Here is a 20,656-nt window from a genome sequence, read left to right on the forward strand (position 1 = left end):
TCCAGCGTGAGTGCTCCTCACACCTCCACCACTCTCTCCACCTATCAAGGGCAATGTCCTGGGCTCCTGGCCGCTCAGCCCTTCCTTAGCCTGTCCTCCCTGAGGGCAGGGGCCAGGTCTCACCGTCTATGCGTCCACAGTGCCAACCGCAGTGCCTGGCACCCACCTGCAGGGCTGCAAAAAGAGCTCCCAAGCCAATGAATGGAGGGGACACACCCTAGCTACTGCTCTTGACCATTTCATCTCTTAGCTTGTCCTGAACTTGCCTGGAACGCAGACCCTCTGCGGTAATTAGCAAAGGAGAAAATGGTTATAAATTAACGTGCTTTTTCCAATTTTCCAGCTGCTCTCTTTTCCCCATCTCCCAGCCCCTACCTCCACACACAAAGAAACAAAAGCCAAGACTGTTAGAGCCACAGAGGACCTCGGAGCACCCAGTCTGGCCCAGAGAGGGTAAGGAGTGTCCCCAAGGTCACACAGCGGAATGGTTGCTTGATCAGTGGTCCCGTCTCCTGCCTCTTCCATTAAGGGAAAGAACAAGTTAGAAGGAGGGAGGAGGTGCCTTTGCTGGAGCCCAGGTGAGGTGGCAACATCAATCCCAGGACTTTTCAGACCACTTTCTAATCTGCTTCTGCTGAGGGTCTGGGTTCAAGCGGGGCCCTGGGCCTAAGCTGATCTTGCTGGGGAGACCTCGGACAGACCCCCGATCCTCTCCAGCCCTCAGCTTCTTATCTAGGAAGTGAGATGACTGGTTGGCTCCCCTCCAATACCCTTTTAAAAAATCTTTATTGATTTCAGAGAGGAAGGGAGAGGGAGAGAGAGACAGAAACATCAATGATGAGAGAGAATTATCGATCGATCGGCTGCCTTCTGCATGCCCCCTACTGGTTCCTAGGTCAAAGCTCAACCACTGAGCCATGCCTGTCAGACCCCTCCAATATCTGTTATGTTTTATTATTAAACATCGTTAAAACTTGTTGTAACAATATTTACAGCAGAAAATTAGAAAACACAGGAGAAAATTTAAGTTACGGATAATCGTACCACACAGAGACAGCGATGATTAATTATTCGGAGACACTCCTTCCTGCCACATGCACACGTTTGTTAAGCACAAGCATTTTTTGTGCTCATTATGTGCCAGGGATGTTCTAGGCTCGTGACATACACGTATCCACAGTCCTTTTTCCGAAACTCACCGGGCCTCATGGGCTTTGGAACTGGGGGCTTTTTTTTTTTTCAGGAAGGTAACACTTAACGCTTCACATTTTCACGTTAATATTTCGGCAGCAGAAGACATGAATATTCACACAAAATGGGATAAAGACCATAACTAAGCACAACTATCCCAGGCAGGTTTGCTGGTAAAGGAGTTCAACGCCAACTCGTGAACTTGAGTTTCATAACTTTGACTCTCAGGACTGAGTTGTGCAATCCCGAACCCGTCCGTCCCACTCAGTCCGCACATGCGCCCCCCACAGGGCAGCACTGAGGATAACAAGCTAGCAAGAGGCGGCTTGGAACCTGGTAGCGCACGCCAAGCCCACTGTGGCCTGACCACACTGCTGCTTGTTCAACAGAACGGGCCCACCTTCGTTTCATGGTACGTGAACGTCTATTCTGCCACATCATGCGTGTTCTCATCACCTCTATTTCTGAGGGTTACATGGGAATTCCAACCCTCGGGGACTGTTTCCAAGTGCAAGGAAAGGTCAAGTCCCAAGTCCTGGCCCGCAATGAACCCCAGAGGGAAGGGACTGGGGAGGTAGGGGGCGGGGAGTGGATCTGAACAGACAGCACAAAGTCACTGGGTGGAAAATGGAAGGGATGGGGGAGAATACCTAACCACATTTAAAAGCAGGAGAAAAGTTCAAACTTGGAGTTTAACCCCAGAACTAGTCTACAAAGTCACAAGATTTCTACAAAAAGAATTGTATGCACACATTCTACTTCTGCGCAAGAGCAACACGGAAGTGTCTATTCATTTGTTCATTCATGCATCCACCCATTCTTCCGTCTCGTTCATCAGGTGTTCTGCACGCCGAGGAACACAGCATTCTGTCTTTGACAAGATGGGGTTGCCCGTTTCATTCATGCATTTGGCAAATATTTATCCAAAGTCTACGGCGAGCTGGCACGAGGCTCAGGAGTGGGGAAAAGCGGAGGCTCCTGGTTTCATGGAGCCTGCAGGAGGCAGGTCACAACTCAGAAAACAAATAAGGACATTGAAGAAGATCTCGAAGAGTGATGACGGGTTGTGAAGACAACACATCAGAATGATGGATCAAGAAATGGGGCACGAGCAGTGAAAAAGAAGAATCTCTTACCCTTTGAGACAACATGGAGGGACCTAGAGAGTATCATGCTAAGTGAAACAAGCCAGTCAGAGAAAGACAAGTATCACATGATCTCACTCATATGTGGAATCTAAGTAACAAAATAAACTGATGAACGGAGTGGATTCAGAGACAGGGAAGCATGGAACACAGTGGGGAATCTTGGAGGGAAAGCGGAGGAGGGTGGTTGGGTGGGAGCTAATCAACCAAGGACCTTGTATGCATATATGCATGGCCCATGGCCACAGACAATGGGGTGGTGAGGGCCTGGGGAGGGGGCAGGCTGGAGGGAGTCAATGGGGGGAAAATCAGGACATACATAAAAATTTCAACAATAAAGAATTATTAAAAAAAAAAAGAAAGAAAGAAACGGCACGAGGGAGGGGACTTTATTTTATTTTTTTAATATATTTCTTATTGGTTTCAGAGAGGAAGGGAAGGGGAGAGATAGAAGCATCAGTGATGAGAGAGAATCATTGATCGGCTGCCTCCTGCATCCCCCCTACTGGGGATCGAGCCCGCAACCCAGGCATGTGCCTTTGGCCAGAATCGAACCTGGAACCCTTCAGTCCGCAGGCCGATGCTCTATCCACCAAGCCAAACTGGCTAGGGCAGAGGGGGGAAACTTTAAAAGTGGGAAGACCCTGGGAGGCAGAGACTCTGATGGGCCAAAGCCTGAGGTGGGGGCAGGACCGGCTACAGAATTGACAAGGCCCACGGCCAGATGTAGGGCCCCTTGTTCAAAAGTTATTAAGAATCTCGAGATGTGAGAGCAGAGCAAGCAAAGCACTCAGCCAAGTGCACAGGGCGCTGTGGGACTGCACAGGTCAAGGCCATGGAGCAGGCCCTGGAGGGTGGAGAGGGGAGTCTAGGGCATGGAGAAGAAAAGGAAGCATTTCAGCTCAGAGGGCACAGCGAATGCAAAGGCCCAGATGGAAGCGGCAAGGGTATTCTGGGACGCGGAGGGCACAGCAGGAAGAGGAAGGCCCCTTTGCAGACCGCTTCAAAAAGAGCGGCCCTCCAGCCCTGGCCCGGTGGCTCAGTTAGTTGGAGCATCTGCCCATGCACCGAAAGGTGGCGGGTTCGATTCCCAGTTAGGGCACATACCTAGGTTGCAGGTTCGATCCCCGGTTGGGGCACAAACAGAAGGCAACCCATCGATGTTCTCTCTCACATCGATGATTCTCTGTTTCTCACATCGATGTCTCTCTCTGTCTCTCCCTTCCACTCTCTTACCCTCAATGGAAAAAATATCCTCGGGTGAGGATTAACAAACACACAAAAAAATTTTAATAAAATAAAATCAATGAGCATATCCTCAGGTGAAGATGAAAAAGAAAAGGAAAGGAGCATCCCCCCCCACGCATTAAGCACATGCATTTTCCGTCCATGGCCTTGCCAGTCTCCCGGTAGTTGGCCTGGCAGGAAGAGAGGAGAGCCAGGTGGGCCACAAGGTGACCTTCGGTGGCGCCCAAGAAAACTGCAGGGGGCAGGGAAGATCCCCAGGCCCTGGAATAAACTCTCCAGGCCTTTGCCTTCTGCCTGAGAAACGGGGAAGGAGTGAGAGCCCCTATTCTCTGCTTCCATTTTGCAGAAACTGGGCCCACAAGGTTCAGAGCTTTGCCTGAGGGTGCAGATGATTGAGCAACGGATCAGAAAAAAAAAACACATAATACTAATGAAGGGAACTTCCTGGAATTAACAGGGACTCTGTCACCACTTCCATTGATGCTCCAGCTGGTGGCAGGCAGGGTGCCAGCCGGCACCTCCGAACTCAATGACCCGCATCTGAAAGTGGGCGGAGCATTTGACCTGGGGGCCTAGGGAAAGACATCACCACTCTGTGTAAGAGAAGACTCCAGCAGCAGCCCTCTATAAGCAGCATATTGGGCAGCACAGTTCTAGAACGTCCCATTCTAGAAAGTTCTGTGGGCCTGCTCAGGTCTAGTTTGAAAGTTGCTTTTTCTAAGAGCTCTTCCCTGATCTGCACATACCTTTCTAAAATACTGCCTCTTAATAACCCCCTCTCCTGTACCCTGTTTCATTCTTGGCATTGGACACACTTGGAAACTATCTTATAGGCGTGTTTATTTGTACACTAGAGGCCCAGTGCACAAAATTCGTGCATGGGTAGGGTCCCTAGGCCTGGCCAGCGATCAGGGCCAATCGGGGCCTTGTGGCTGCCTGCCAGGGACTTCCTTCTGGCTGCTGGCCGGAGCCTTCCTTCCCCAGCTGCTGGCTGCCAGCTGGGGCCTTACTTCATTCCGCACTGGCCCCTGGTGGTCAGTGCACATCATATCAAGTGATAGAACTCTCGGTCTCCTGGTCGAACTCCCTCTGGGACACTTTGCACATTATCCTTTTATATATATAGATTTCCCATCTTCCAGTTAGGATGGGCCTTCTTGTTTCCTGCTGGAGCTCTAGTAATTAATGTATCTTGCCACCCTCCTACTTAGATATCACTTAGCACACACACACCCCCTCCACACACACACACACACTGGACATTCACTTCTGCCCTAATCTCTGAAGTTCATCAATTTTGGTGACTTGGTTTAACAAACTGCTTTCTTTAATTACTGCTGAAATTGCCACACTGAGGGGAAAAAACGGGGTTTGGAGGGGAGAGAATGTTTGAGATTACTAGACAGCATGCACTGTGGGATCTTGGGAAAGGTACTTCACCTCTCTGGGCCTCGGTTTTGTCATCTGTAAAATGGGGATCCACCGCCAGCCTTGTATCATTGTTAGAAGAGATAAATGGGTAATTTATATAATCTATAGGTAGAAGCGGGGTGGGGAAGCTCTGGGTCAATTCGAGTAGTGGGTAAAGTGGGTGCTAGTGGGCAGAGCACCAGCCCAGGACAGGAGCTGGGGAGGAATCTCCTGCTTATTAAGCACCTATTGTGTACCAAACGCTGTGCATACTTTATAAACATCATCCCTTTTAATCCCTTCAACATTTTTCAGATGAGGGATGCACGTGAAGTGCCAAGCCCAAGGTCACACAGTGGGGCAGGGGGGCAGAGCCAGGGTTGAACCAAGTACTCTTTGTACCAGACCCTAAAGCCTTCTCTTCCTTTAACCCTTCCAGAAGCTCCGAATAGTCCCCCCTGGCCCCAGCCGGTTTACTCAGTGGTTAGAGTCGGCCCTTGGACTGAAGGGGCCTGAGTTCGATTCTGGTCAAGGGCACGTACCTTGGTGGCAGGCTCGATCCCCAGCTCAGGTTAGGGCGTGTGGCGGAGGCAACCAATCGATGTGTCTCTCTCACATCGATGTTTCTCTCTCTGTGTCTCTTCTCCTTCCTTCCACTCTCTCTAAAAAAAAAAATCAATGGAAAAAATATCCTCGGGTGATGATTAACCAAAAAATCAAAATAAAAAATAATCTCCCTGGAGATCTTCCTCATACGACACACTCGCATTTTCTTTTCTCTCAATCTCTTACTTCCAGGAACCAGGGTTAAAGTCAAGCTCCCTGGGAACGTGGGTCCCTATGGAAGAACCCATCTCCTCGCCCACGTTTTTCTCATGTTGGCAGAGCAAATACCAGAGCTGCTTAAAAGAACAGCCAGCAAGGGAGCCTACCCCTTACCCCCCACCCCCCATCCCGGCCTGTGAGGTTCTGGTTGGCGCCTCCTCTTGTCTCTGCTCTCCTATACTTCCCAAGTTTTCTACCGGGATCAACTGCGTTCCTTTTGTAATTTGGGAACAGAGGTGGCAAAGCTTGATAACAAAACAAAACCCTCCAAAAAGTCACCACCGGACAACGTTGGTTCCAGTAATTGGGATCTGAGTTTCTGCTTTTTAGGCATCCCTGGGGGGAGGCCCGCTTCTCGGTTAGTACCCTCCTGCTGAATAAATGAATGGACAAACGAACAAATAAAGGAATGTGTCTCCTGAGGAGGCAGGGAAGCTGTCCTGCCCTCCAGGCTCCCATCATCCCTTGTGGCGTAAGCTCATTTGGCTTAAATTATAACTAGTTACATGCAGAGTCCTCTTCCCCAACTAGGCTGAGATTGTCTAGAAAGCCAGTTTCCTATTCACACAGTAGGTGTTTAAGAGACGATTTTGAAAGGAGGGGAGGAAGGAAGCAGAGAAGGGTAACATCTCCTGCTTTTCACATAGCTCCCCTGGAAGCGCTGGCATCCAAGGATGGCTTGATGGAGCAGGGGGCGGGGCTGTGAAGACCACTCCCTAACTCTGCGCCACCCTCCTGGTTACGAGGACAAAAAAGGCACCTTACCTCATAGCGGGGACAAGGGTCTCAGAGTCGCCTGCAGCTCGAAGAGCCTCCAGGGTCAGGGCCCCCAGGCTGGCCCTGCTGCCCTTGCGGGAAGAGGCTTGGCCAGGGCCAGTACCCGGCTCCTCATCAGAGGAGTTGTCGTCAAAGGAGCCCAGGATGAAGTTGGTCATCAGCTGCCTCTTGATGTGCGCCTGCTTCTGGTCTTCTTTGGAGAGGGTTCTGGCTCGGGCCTGGGGCCTGGCCGGCGAGGACAGGCCATTGGTGTCTGGGGCCTCCAGGCCTTGGGTCCTTGTCCCATTGGCTGGGGAGGCATCCCGGGAGGGAAGGGGGCTTTTTGAGGGATTCCTGTGTCGGGGTGGCCTGGAGGTTCTTTGCCGATTGGCATCTTTGGGACCTTTTGGGGAGGCCAGCTCCGCCTGGTTAGGAGTCTTTGGCAAAGAGCTGCTGTCTCCATTTTTCTGCGGCGGCTCCTCTGAGCTGTTGGATGCTGGAAAGGGCTCCTGGCTTGGGATGAAGCTTGCCTCTGATTTATTCTTGGTGACTGGCTTGGAGTCCGTCATTTTCCCCCAGATTTTTAAACAGGAAAAGGTCAGGCAGGAGAGAATCAGACAACATAGAAAAAGCAGCAGGGTCATTCAAAAAACCTGCAAGGAGAAAAGGAGAGATGCTTTAGTATCTATGGCTTTGAGTTATTTCTCTTTTTAATTTTTAAAAAAATGTTTTTATTGATTTGAGAGAGAGAGGACAGGAGAAGAAAGAGAGAAAAACATCAATGTGAGAGAGAAACATCCATCCGTTGCCTTCCGCATGTACCTGACCAGGGATTGAACCTGCAACCTGGGCATGTGCCCTGACTGGGAATTGAACCAGTGACCTTTCGGTGCACAGGACGACGCTCAACCAACTGAGCCACCAGAGAAACCAGAGTGAGTTATTTCTCTGTTACAGGAGCTCGTGGGATGAGAGGCAGTCGGGAATCTATGTGTTCAGCCAAGAGAGCCAGAGGAGAGAAGCCAGGGGCAGAGTGGAGAAGGGTCCTCCTTGCGGCTCCATCACGTGCTTGGTCTTGAGTGCACTCCTAAGCCCTCTGATTCTGGGTTGCTCACCTCTAATTCAGGTATGCTAACACATGCTCGCCGTGAATCGTAAACATGCATGTGAGAGGGAACTAAATGAGATCATGTACTCTAAAAGACTCTGTGATGGCATCGTAATAGCCAAGCAGTTGGGACCATCCGAATGTCCACTAACTGATGAACGGATAAACAAAATGTGGTCCATCTGTACAATGGAATATCATGTAGCCATAAAAAAAAGAATGAAGGCCGAAACCGGTTTGGCTCAGTGGATAGAGCGTCAGCCTGCAGACTGAAGGGTCCCAGGTTCGATTCTGGTCAAGGGCATGTACCTTGGTTGCGGGCACATCCCCAGTGGGGAGTGTGCAGGAGGCAGCTGATCGATGTTTCTCTCCCATCGATGTTTCTAACTATCTCTCTCCCTTCCTCTCTGTAAAAAATCAATAAAATATTTTTTTAAAAAAAGAATGAAATGCTGATACACAATAAAACATGCGTGCATCTTGAAAACGTGCTGAGAAAAAGAAAACAACCTCATATCGTATGATTCCATGTAGATGATGTGCCCCCAATAGGCAAATTCATAGAGCCAGAAGATTAGTGGCTGCCTAGGGATAGTGGGATACGGGTGAGAGCTCAAGGTGTCTGTTTGGAGTGATGAAAGTGTTCTAAAATTCATGACAGTGATGGTTGCACGACTCTGTGAATATACTGAAAAACACTGAATTTTACATGAGTAAATTTTCTGATGTGTGAATTACATTCCAATAAAGCTGTTCTCTAAAAAAAGACTTCCCTAGCCCTAGCTGGTTTGGCTCAGTGGCTAGAGTGTTGGCCTGCAGACCAAAGGGTCCCGGGTTCAATTCCGCCGTCAAGGGCACGTACCTTGGTTGCAGGCTACTGCCTGGCCTGGGCCCTGGTCAGGGCGCATGCAGGAGGCAACCCATCAATGTGTTTCTCTCACATCGATGTTTCTCTCTGTCTTTCCCTCTCTCTTCCACTCTCTCTAAAAATCAATGGAAAAATATCCTCAGGTGAGGATTAAAAAACAACAGATCACAAAGTTTAAGCATACCAATGAAGTATCTAAAAGAGTGTGGGGTTTTTTTCCTTTTTTTAGTTTCAAAACAATGTTCTTAAGGGAAAAGTTCTCATGTTTTCCCAGAACTCCATGGCCCACACCCTTCTTGCCCGCATTGGCCAACGGAAGTTGCCAAAATGTTGTGGTCAAGGAAACTTTGTAGGTAATCCATGGGGCCAGGAGGATTCTTTTTCTTCTTAAGACCATCACGGTTTTGTTTAAAAGAAAGGGTCCGTCAAGGGTGGTTCAATATCCACAAAACGTAACAAACCACACAAGTAGCACAGAGGGGGAAAAAACACGTGATCATCTCAATGGACCCGAAAAAGCATTTCAGAAAACCCAGCAGCCTCTCCTGATTAAAACACTCGGAAAACTAGGAATGGAAAGGAACTTCAAGGTCACAACGCACATCTATGAAAAATTAATATCTACTCAATAGTGAAAGGCTGCCATGCTTGCCCCCTAAGATCGGGAATAAGACAAGGGTGACCACTCTCACCTCCGCTATTCAACTAGGTATATTCCAAAAGAACCGAGAACAGGGACACACAGGTACATGTACACACGAGTTCATAGCATTAACGTTCCAACTTTCTGAGGCCCAAGCTTTGCCCTCACCCTGGCACGACCGACAGTTGGGACCGGAGAATTCTTTGTGGAGGGGGCTGTCCCGTGCATCATAGGATGTTGATGCGCATCCCTGGCCTCCACCCCCTAGAGGACAGTAGCTCACTCCCTTTAGTTGTGACAACCAAAAATGTCTCCGGACGTTGCCAACTATTCCTTGGGAACAAAATTGCCCTCAGGTGCCCTAGCTGGTTTGGCTCAGTGGATAGAGCATCAGCTTGAGGACTGAAGGGTCCCGGGTTCGATTTTAGTCAAGGGCACATGCCTGGGTTTCCGCCTCAATCCCCAGTAGGGGGCGTGCAGGAGACAGCTGATCAGTGATTCTCATCATTGATGTTTCCCTCTCTCCCCCCCCCCCCACCCCTCCTCTCCCTCTCTGAAATCAATAAAAATACATTTTTAAAAAATTGCCCTCGGGTGAGAAGCAATGCTCTAAACCAGCGGTTCTCAACCTGTGGGTCGTGACCCCTTTGGGGGTTGAACGACCCTCTCACAGGGGGTCGTCTAAATACATCCTGCATATCAGATATTTACATTACGATTCATAATAGTAGCAAAATTACAGTTATGAAGTAGCAACGAAAATAATTTTATGGTTGGGGGTCACCACAACATGAAGAACTGTATTAAGGGGTCACGGCATTAGGAAGGTTGAGAACCACTGGTCTAACCTCTTCCACCTACTCCCTCCCTCCCACTTCTGGGCCCTGAGGTGAAGGTGGGAGCTTCTGCGAACAGAGTCTATTTCTTACTCATTTCTTGCACATAGTAGGTCCTCAAGGAAAGCTTAAGAAATGTCAGAGTCCTGAAATGGCAGGCTTACAGTTGTCCTCAGGACAAATTTCGAAATTAGCAATTGGCAGATGGCATTACCCAAAACGCTGCCAAAGCTATTCTGGCTTCCCTGGAAGCTCCAACAGGTTGCAGACCTACCTTCTTCCTCCCTAGGCCGGAGGGCATGGGGGCGGGAGTAGAAGGCCCACTCCCCCTCTCACGCCCTCTGCCGGCCACACTGGCCAAGCACCTTCACAACTCCCCAGCCCACCCCCACCAGGCTCTTGGCTCAGCCGGCCTGGGACTGCCACGCTCACCAGCTGAGTACAGACCTCCATCCTGGTAACTCTGATGCACAGTATGGAAATGGCCAGTCACTGGTCTCCCCTGGCCAATTTCAGAAGTCCCTTGGGGATATGAACTGTTTGTCATTCATTTCTGGATCCTTGTACCCGGCTTGGTGCCTGGTGCCCAGTTGTTGCTCAAAACGTGTGTATCGAATGAATGACAAATCCATGCACACACACTGAGCACCAACGGATGGCCTGAGGGGAGCTGGAATTTGGATTTTAGGGCTCTGTTTCCGGGACTGTGTCAGCAATGCCCTGGGAACGAGCTGGGTGTCTCTGTGGAGGTTCTGAAGTTGAGAGCCAAGCAGGACACCATATCCCAATGTGGCTAAGTTTAGGCACATTTAAAATGTGTATGTCTGAAATTGTGAGCTCGAAGAAACAGTGAAAATAGTGCATGAAGTTGAAATGCTGAGCAAACCAGAGCAGCATCAAGGCAAACATGTGCTACAAGGGCTTGGGACTTAGGAATCCTGAGAATACATTCTTTTTTAAAATATATTTTTATTGATTTCAGAGAGAGGAAGGGAGAGGGAGAGATAGAGACATCAGTGATGAGAGAGAATCATCCATCAGCTGCCTCCTGCACACCCCCTACTGGGGATGGAGCCTACACTCCGGGCATGTGTCCTAACCTAGAATCGAACTGTGACCTCCTGGTTCATCGGCCGACCCTCAACCACTGAGCCACACCAGCCGGGCTTGAAAATACATTCTTTGCGTGGATTCCCATTGGCAAACCAATCAAACTATGCAAGTTTTGCATTAGGCAAGCTCTTCGGGAACTTGCTCCGGAAATCCTGGCTGGATGAATGAATCCTGGTGTGTGGATGAATAGGTGGTGGGTGCAAAAAGAGGGAGTGAGTGGGTGGGCAGATGGGCAAGATGCAGAGACACGTGCGCAGTGGGGATGGAGGGGTGGGGGTGAAGCTGCCAAGCTTACATTGGCGCCCTCTCTTACTCTGCAAATCCTTGAAGACCAGCTGTTATTCTGATAGGGGCCAGTACAGCTAACACCCCAAAACCTGCCTTGTGAGAGCTACCTGCACGAAAAACCCCCAGGGTCCCTCCATTTTCTTTGTAGATTAATGACAGGACCCCAAGGCCACCACACAAGTAAGCACCTGGGGCCAAATGGGGGAACTGTTTGAGAAAGCTCTCAAAGAAACTCTGAGTCTCAGTTTCCTCATCTGTAAAATGGGGATGCCAACTCTTGGCCCATTTCCCCGCCTCACAACTGCTCTTCCAATAACACGTACACATATATACAGCACTTACACACACAGAAACCATCACGAGCACAGAGTGCCTTCAAGCTCCCAATCCTCAGAACAACTTGATGGCCATTGTTATTGCTGCTGCCACTACTTTAGTCCCATTTCACTGCTGGTAAACTGAGGCACAGGGAAGCTCAGCACCTTGACTTCACTCAAAATCCAAGCCCAGCACCCACACCTTTCCCCCTGGCCCACCCCCATGCTGGATTTAAATTAACCCCATAAAGAGGAGGGTGTTACTATAAGCACATGGATAGGATCGTAAAACCAGACACCTGTCCTGTAGGATCACTGTGCCTGCAGTTTGATTCCATGGGCAAGAGAGGCTCCCCGTGCAACTCTGTGGGCCGCGCTGTGGCCCTTCGCTGAGATAACCCAGCGGCCCCAAAGACCCAGCACCGGCCAACGCTATTTTTATTTCTTGCAAACCCAACTCAAAGCAACAGCTGCTGGGTGCCAGAGCAATCATGGCCCTGGCCACGCGAAAGAAGGCCACGGCGTGGCTCCAAGCAGTGCTGGCCAGCAGCCAGCCCAGGGCTGGAGAGAGAGGGGGTCATGAGCTAGGTTTCCTGCTCCCCCCCCATTCCCGCCCCCCCACACACACACACCCATCCCTGGCAAGGTCTTTGAGGGAGAAGGGGAGGGTGTCAGTGGGCAGCCGGCACGCCCAGCTCCCACTCGGGCTTTTCCTCCCACCAAGATGACCTCCCGAGGGCTTGCTGGCTGCCACTTACCATGACTGTGGACACAGCCACCAGCTGCACCCCGTCTGGGTCTGACAGGCGCCCGCTCTGACTAAGGGAGCCCAGCCCGTGCAGTGTCACCTTTCAGCGGGAGGCCGGTGGCGTGCATCAGGCCATGGGGGAGGAGTTTGGCCGGCCGGTGCCCCAGCACGGGTGAGCTTTCTCCCCAGTCAGCTGTGCCGCACATGTTCTTGTTTGTCACCCGCCAATAGAAGCCATTTGCGAAGGTCCCTGCTCAGCCCTCACCTGGCCTCCGGCTCAGCTACTTAAGAGGCTGTCTGCGCTCTCGGGGCTCCGGCCCACAGGGCCACCTCCCTCCGGCTTGCCACATTCCTGTACTTAGGCCTACTTCTCCGCTCATGCAATCACCCCCCTTGCCCAACTCTGTGTCTGTAGCTAAAGTAAAACACTCCCAGGATCACGAGCGCCCGGTGTAGACAGGGAAACCAGATTGAGGCAGCTTCTGTTCCTCCGTGGGCATCGGTCAGGCACCTGACTGTGGGGAAGGGGGGGTGGGGGGCGTCTCAGCAGACCCTGGGTTTGGCCAAGTTGGGCATGACGGAAAGAGAAGCGAAAGCGTCAGGAGGAAGAGTGGGTGGTTAGGGACCCTCCTGCTGGCAGGTGATGGCGGAAGGCCTGTGAGTTCCCAGGTAATTAAGGTCATAGGAACAAACAAAGATGACTGGCAGCTGCTACCTTCACCTGTACGATGGCCCAAGGGGCCAGGGGTGTCACAGGTCAGTATTTCCCAAAAAGACGCCTTCTCCAACCTACAGCCTAAAAGGGGGAACCCCTGGCCAGCCCCGTGTCCCTGTTCTATAGGTGAACAGAGGCCAGAGGTCACACATGAAATGAGGGACACAGCCACACCCAGCACCAAGGTCCCAGCCTCTGGCCGGGGCTCCTTCTATACCGAGGCGCCAATCACAGCAAATTCCACTGTCCTTGGGCAGCTGGGTCAGGGCCTTGGAAACTGACCTGTGTTCACATGGAGGCTCTGCCACCCACACGCAGGGCGCGCCTGGGGCAAGTTCGATACCCTCTCCAAGCCTCAGGTGACTCATCTGCAAAGTCAGATAAGGGCACAGCCTGCAAGATGAGGCTGTCGAGGTTGATGCAATCACCTACGCAGGGCACTGAGTCCCGCTCATCTTAGCCACTGCCATGAGCTCGCCCACCTCACAGGATCGCTGGATCAACCAAGATGCAATTAGTCGCTGAACACAACCTTCCCCTTCTTGTGCGTCAAAAGGAGAGAGCGAGGCAGGCGATCAGGAGTGCGGTGTCTGCTGTGGGGGCCTCCTCTATACATGGACTTACAGTCTGGCCGGCATGGTTCTCTAGATTTGGGATTCTTCTCCTGGGAAAGGGTGTGCGGGAGACAGGAGAGTTCTGCCCAGATAAAGAAAATGCCTTTCAAATCAACATCTAGCCACTGGAACACCGGAATCAGGAAAAGTCACATCTGGAAGGCAGTTCAGAGAGAACTCCTTTCAGGGGTGGAGATGGGTGAGAGGGAGAGCAAAGGGGACATCCGCTGTGGGGCTTTGAAGGCTGAATAGGAGTTCACCAGGCCACTAAGGGGAAGGACATCTCAAGCAGAATTTGCTCTTGGCACCTTGCTAGATGATAAGTTAAAAATTCTACTGGCTAGCCAAAACCGGTTTGGCTCAGTGGATAGAGCGTCGGCCTGTGGACTGAAAGGTCCCGGGTGCGATTCCGGTCAAGGGCATGTACCTGGGTTGCGGGCACATCCCCCGTGGGAGATGTGCAGGAGGCAGCTGGTCGATGTTTCTCTCCCATCGATGTTTCTAACTGTCTATCTCTCTCCCTTCCTCTCTGTAAAAAATCAATAAAATATATTTAAAAAAAAAAAAAATTCTACTGGCTAAATATGGGGACTCTACCAAAGGTACTAAACCGGGAGCAGCAATTAGCAAACTGGTTCTATTGTGAGGGTTAATCATTTGTTTTAATACTTTTGCGTCTGAAGAAAATATGCAACAACCTTCATGTGACAGTGGAGGGAGGTGTATCTTGTGTCATCCAAGAACCTCACCGACACCTGCCTGCGCATGTGACCAAGGGTGCTGGTGCAAAGGTCACACTTCCTTACCCCAGAGGACAAACACTCGGGGAGAGCAACAGAATTGCAACCCTCACCTCTAAGAACAGACTCTGCTCTCTGTGACCCCCTCACTACAGACACTAAGGAAAGCGCCTCATAAGAATAAATAACAACAACGCCTTCCATCAGAGCGAGCATCTTGCATCCAGAATCTCGTTGACCCCTCACAGCAGCCCTAAGAGGGAGGTATTAGTCTCCTTTCTTTCACATTATTATTACTATCCTAGTTCACAAATCAGGCATCAGAAAACCCAAGGCTGCCGTAACCGGTTTGGCTCAGTGGATAGAGCGTCGGCCTGCGGACTGAAGGGTCCCAGGTTCGATTCCGGTCAAGGGCATATACCTTGGTTGCGGGCATATCCCCAGTGGGCGGTGTGCAGGAGGCAGCTGATCGATGTTTCTAACTCTCTATCTCTCTCCCTTCCTCTCTGTAAAAAATCAATAAAATATATTTAAAAAAAAAAGAAAGAAAGAAAAGAAAACCCAAGGCCCAGAGACGGGGAGTGACCTGCTCTAAGTCACACAGCCTGAGGGACATGAAAGCCAAACCCGTTCTGCTTGACTCCAGAGCCAGGATTTGTAATAGGTGGACGTGAGCGGGCTGTTGATCCCATGGATTAGCTGGCTATCCTCTTAACTGGGTGGGATCAGAAACCCAGAAATAAGACCCACGGAGAGGCAGCAGTTCTCAAACTTAGCACATGTCCCAGCATCTGGGTCTCCGGAGAATCCCGGCAAATGCTATTTGCATAAGCAAACAATCCTGAGCTTTGGTGCCAAATCCAAATCCACTTGCCCTTGGAGCCCAGCAGGTGTGCAGCTGCAGGGGCCACCGATGTGGCAACAACTTTGGGGAGGAAAACACATTGGAGAGAAGTCTGTGAATTTCGGGAAAAGGCTCAGATGACCAAGGCCCACGGTTCTCCGGGAGTGTTGGCCTAGAAAGGTGCGCTTGGGCAGGGCCTGGCACACTGTAGGTGCTCAATTAATGGCTGGAGAGCCAAATCGCATGTTTTTTAAAAACTGATTTGAGAGAGAGAAAGAGAGAGAGAGAGAGAGAGAGACATCGATTTGTTGTTCTATTATGTATGCATTCGTTGTTTGATTCTTATACGTGCCCTGACCAGGGACCCGACCCACAACCTTGCTGTATCAGGACAACACTCTAAGCCAGCGGTCACCAACCGGCGGTCCACAGACCACTGATGGTCCGTGAGGTCCGAAAGGTTGGTAACCGCTGCTCTTGAGCAACCAGGACAGGCCCCAAACTGAACTTTTGATGGAGGTTGACTTGCCAGCCCAGGCAAAACTGGCCCAACTGGTTCCAGACCAGCCCTGCTTTAGAGAAATGTAAGAGGAGTGGGTCTGTCTTGAAGGCTAATCGGGCTCACCTATTCCGATTCTAACATCTCATGAGAGTCGTCCCTGCAGAAACTGCCCACGTGGACTGTCCCACGCGCCTCAGGTCCTGGGCCCCCACCCCCTTCGCAGATGGAATTCCATCCTCCTCCCCTTCTATTCCTTCTGTGCCGGAACCTGCCTCCAACCATTCACTCATTCAGTGCTTGGTAATTCCCAAGCACCTGCCAGGCGTGGCGCCGGCTGCTGGAGACACGGAGCGGACGGCGGCCCTGCCCGCGTGGGTTTAATCTCACCGCGTAAGATCACAGAGGCACGTGAGGGCACAGCGGGGAGAACCGTCAGAAAGGAGAAGCCTGCCCAGCTGGCATGGCTCAGTGGTTGAGCATCAACCTATGAACCAGGAGGTCATGGTTCGAGTCCCGGTCAGGGCAAAGCCCGGGTTGCAAGCTCGATCCCCAGTGTGGGGCGTGTAGGAGGCGGCCAATCAATGATTTGCTCTCATCGTGGATGTTTCTGTCTCTCTCTCCCTCTCTGAAATCAACAAAAAATAAAAAGGAGAAGCCTGGGCCGTGCATGGGACCGGGGCCCAGCCTTGGTCTGCGAGGTCAGGGAAGTGATCTCAAAGCAGGAGGCTTCTGCGGGGGTCGGGAGCGTGGTTCAGCCAGGAGGAGCCGGGCAGGAACGTGGAGGAAATGGTGGGAGCAGATGGAGCAGGGATCAGCACAGGCAGCCCCGTGTTTCCCAAACTGCGTGTACCCCAGCCCCTTCCCCGCCTTGCAGGGGTCATCATGCCAAACAAGGAGGGCCCCTCAGCGACACTTTGTTGGGAGAGTGGCTATAGGAGACCACAGCCTTAGAACAGAGCGGGGAAAGCCTGCTAAGGGGGCGTTTCCAACAACACATTATTCCGGTGACTCCTGGAGCCTGTGACCCATTTATTTTTATTTTTATTTTTGTTAATCCTCACTGGAGGGTATTTTTCCATTGACTTTTTAGAGAGAGTAGAAGGGAGGGGGAGAGACACAGAGAGGGAAACACATCAACTGGTTGCCTCCCGCACGCGCCCCAACCGGGGCCAGGGATTGAGCCTGCAACCGAGGTAAGTGCCCTTGACCAGAATCGAACCCGGACCCTTCAGTCCGAGGGCTGACGCTCTGTCCACTGAGCCAAACCGGCTAGGGCTCATGACCCACTTATTTCCAAATAGAAAGAAGAGCGTGTTGGGGGTTGTCCTTTAATGTCACTCTTAACCATGATTTAATCTGATTGGAAAAGAGGGGGCGGGTGGTGATTCAGTGAATCCAATCAGAGTGGCACAAAACCCCGGTATCCAGAGTGTGGCTGTGTCTGGGGCCCAGCACAGGTGAGGGAGCTCGGGTGCGCTGGGCCCAGAGAGGTCCAGAGCAGCACGTCTGGCGTGAGGCTAACCCGGGTGGGTGGAGACTCTGCTGTTTGTCACCTGATGGGCCTGGGCCTGTCACGGAAATTCTCAGCACTTTGATTTCCTGGTCTGGGGAGTGGAGTAAGTAATACCTACCCCCCACCCCCCACCCTCAGGACCGTCCTAGTGTGTAAACGCCTGGCACGTGCCAACTTCTCAATACTCGAGACCTCAGGTTTCCTGCTGTACCCGCCTGGCCTGCCCAGTACAAGGAGTTCTGGATCCCGGGACAAAGGGGCAGGGCCCTTTGTGCCACGGGGATGCGTTAGTTCCCTGGTATCACACAGGGCTCTGTTAGAATGGCATCTGACATGCGCGTGAAGCCTGCAGATAAGATGCGAGGTTTCTGGCCGTGCTTCCGGGGTTCCCTAGGCACAGGTGCACTCTCCTCCGAAGGTCGGGATCCCCATGTGAAAATTCAGAAGAAGCGTGAGAACAAGGAACCCCGGCGTTTCGACAGGGATATAAGATTGTCTGAAAAGTTCCATCTCAGGTGACAATGTTTATTTCGCCATAAAGATGGAGTGCCTTGTGTAACGAAGACGTTGCTACCTCAGGCCTAAAGGTGATCAAACTGGGAGGGAGTCTATCTGGGCAGGAGCAAATAAAACGCCTTTGCATAAACACAAAACGCCTTCCCCTGAGCGTTTCAAATAGAGGGCATGTCTGCACCTCACACTACCTCGCCTGAGAACTGGCTGGGTCTTTCCATTTAAAACTTGGAGAAGCCAGCAAAGACATCACATCTTGTAAAGGCCTCGCAAGACACTGTTAGAAGGAAAACTTTTCTTTCTTTCCTTTTCATAATATTTTTGTTGATTTCAGAGAGGAAGGCCGAAAGGGAGAGAGAAAGAAACATCAATGATGAGAAAGAATCGTTGACCGGGAATTGAACCGTGACCTCCTGGTTCATAGGTCAATACTCAACCACTGAGCCATGCCGGCCGGGCAGAAGGAAAACATTTCTCAAACAACATTTAGACCTTAGAGAGTTTTTAAATGGAAAGACCCGCTTCCTGGGAAGTCCCCTCAGTCCTGGATAAGTCTGGGTGCTGCGTCACCCTACCTATGGGGAAGCCCGTTTATGTTAAAATAATCATGATCAGTGTGAAAGACATAGTTGCGTACCAGATGAATGCAAAGAATCAGAGGCCTTCGGGGAAACAAGGTCTGAGAAGCTTTAACACAGCAGCTCCCTCAGGAGGAGGACGGTGCCAGGAGACACCCCGTTTTCCTCTGTACTGTTTCAATCTTTCACTTTTTGTACTACGATTTTTAAAAATGAAAGAAAACCATGTCTTTCCAGCAATGCAGAAACACTATCAATGCTTTACTTGTAAGAGCCTGTTTTTTTTTAAAAAACAAAACAAAACAAAACAAGCAAGTTGGAGAAACAGAATACTTATCCTTACGACCGAAGTTTGGGGGGACAAAAATAAATAAATGAATAAATCTCAGAACAGCCTTCTACTGGTAGGTAAACCTAAACCCTAAAGCATTCCGGCGCGTGGAACTAACGAGTAAGCACAGGATTCCCAGCAACATGACCATTTATAGACGCAAAGGAGGACCCTTCCTCCTTCATCGGTTACATTCAGAGCCCTTCGGATCAGCCTCCCGCACACGGAACAGGACTGCTGCCCCGGGAAAGCCCACGTGCGCACCACTGCGCAGGGGCCGCTGTCCCTGTGCACTGAATGCCCGGCCACTTGGTCGCTGGCGTGAAGTCCCCGACCCCAGGGAGGGGCGCGCTCACTTACCCCTTCTCTCCTGGCCTTTTCTTTCCCCATGTCCTCCCAACTGTGTACTCAGGCTCACGTTCTCCAGGGTTGTTTGCGGAGGGCCCGAGCCTAAGCCGGCTCGGCTCGCTGCTCCCTGCCGTGACCGTAAATGTCACTTTTAGATGAACCGGCCCTTGCCAGTTTAAAAATATCCCGGGTGCACTTAACCTTCAAGGCACCGAAGAGCAATAACAACCCAGGCGCAGCGGGACAGGATCCCTCGTTGGCGCGGCGGTTTCTACCTCTCAATCCCGCCCGCAACTTGCTTTACTTCAAAATTCGGAGGCGCCTAAGCCACCGGGGATCTAAAGTCCAGGCTGTCGTAAGCAATACAAAGCCATGCTGGCCCTGCTCTGACAGGCTGTGCACAGGCTGTTGGACATTTGAGAAGTGGCTTCTGGATCAAGCCCGGTGAATGGGCTCAGGGGATGGCTATCGAAAGATCACCTGGCTTCTCTAGGGGGAGGGGGTCACGGGGGGGGGGGGCATAGGGAGGGGCACGGGGGGGGGGGGAGAGATTTGGGTTAAACCTTCTCCATGCAAATGCCACTCAAGGTAACAGTTTCCCATTCCCAGGGACTTGGGGAAAGAAAAACAAACCCCAAAGAGCTCCATTCCCACCGGGGGTCGGCTGGCCCTGGCTGGGGCTGGGAGAAACCCAGCATCCCCGGCAGTTACAGAATGTCCTGCCATGCGGGGAGGGCCAGCGGCATGTGGGACAAAGGTCATCTCCGGGTCCAAACTGGAGCCTGCGGCAGGAAAGGGGAGGCTGCACAAAAGGGCATTGTACTCTGTAAACCAGGAGGCAAGTGGGAAAAACGGCCATTAGAGCTGAGCTTATGCAAAACAGTTTACCTGGTGGCTGGGCCAGGTGCGGTCGGTCAGGAGCAGCTAGTTCACCTGTGGGCTTGTTTTCCGAGAAGTGGACTTCTTGGGATTGTCTCCACGGCATTGATAAGCAGGACGAGCACTGCCTGCAGCCTCCCGGGTCCTCTTGAAACCTCGGGGTCATCCGCTGTCACCTGGAATAGTGCCACATCCGTTTTGTAGGCGTTGAGGATAAAGCACTACGGGTGGAGGGCTTAGCCCAGGGCCCGCGCCCCCGAGTTCTTGGTCATCGGCCGCCCCGCCCCTGTGACTGTGGTTAGGTTATTTATCATGGCTACTTCACTCTCGAGTGGCTCATGCGAGCCTTTCAAAGAGGCACCTCTCCAACCACAGACACGTCCTCCTGGGTTTCCCGGGAGAGCCATCTGCAAGCCAGGGGAACACCAGACTCCACTTAAATTCCCGGGGACAGCAAATAATGATGGTCTGGGCAGAGTGTCAATAGCGACAAGACGATTGGGCTGTGAAATCGGGTTGCCGTGGGTTTGAATCCGAGCCCTGCTACCTGTGGCTCTGGGCAACGGGCCCAGCCAGAGTCCTC

At 51.5% G+C, this 20,656-nt stretch overlaps 1 protein-coding gene across 4 annotated transcripts in view; it reads right to left on the reverse strand.

Annotated features, from left to right (window-relative positions):
* The window catches only part of ACACB (acetyl-CoA carboxylase beta), an 85,337-nt gene extending 65,016 nt beyond the window's left edge, over positions 1–20,321 (reverse strand). Inside the window, exons 1-2 of one of the 4 annotated variants that reach the window (XM_070399244.1) lie at positions 20,083–20,321; positions 6,585–7,228 (exon numbers count right to left, since the gene is read on the reverse strand). In XM_070399244.1, the coding sequence (XP_070255345.1) occupies positions 6,585–7,219 (635 nt within the window). In that variant the 5' untranslated portion in view covers positions 7,220–7,228; positions 20,083–20,321. Of the gene's footprint in view, positions 1–6,584; positions 7,229–12,506; positions 12,574–19,206; positions 19,374–20,082 lie in introns of those variants that run through there. The other 3 variants (XM_070399241.1, XM_070399245.1, XM_070399243.1) reach the window with 3 other exon arrangements.
* Positions 20,322–20,656: the final 335 nt, after the last annotated feature.

Source organism: Myotis yumanensis, unplaced genomic scaffold (assembly GCF_028538775.1).
Source record: "Myotis yumanensis isolate MYYU_CA2020_CCGP unplaced genomic scaffold, mMyoYum1.0.hap1 SCAF_19, whole genome shotgun sequence".
In the NCBI taxonomy this organism is placed as follows: Eukaryota; Metazoa; Chordata; class Mammalia; order Chiroptera; family Vespertilionidae; genus Myotis; species Myotis yumanensis.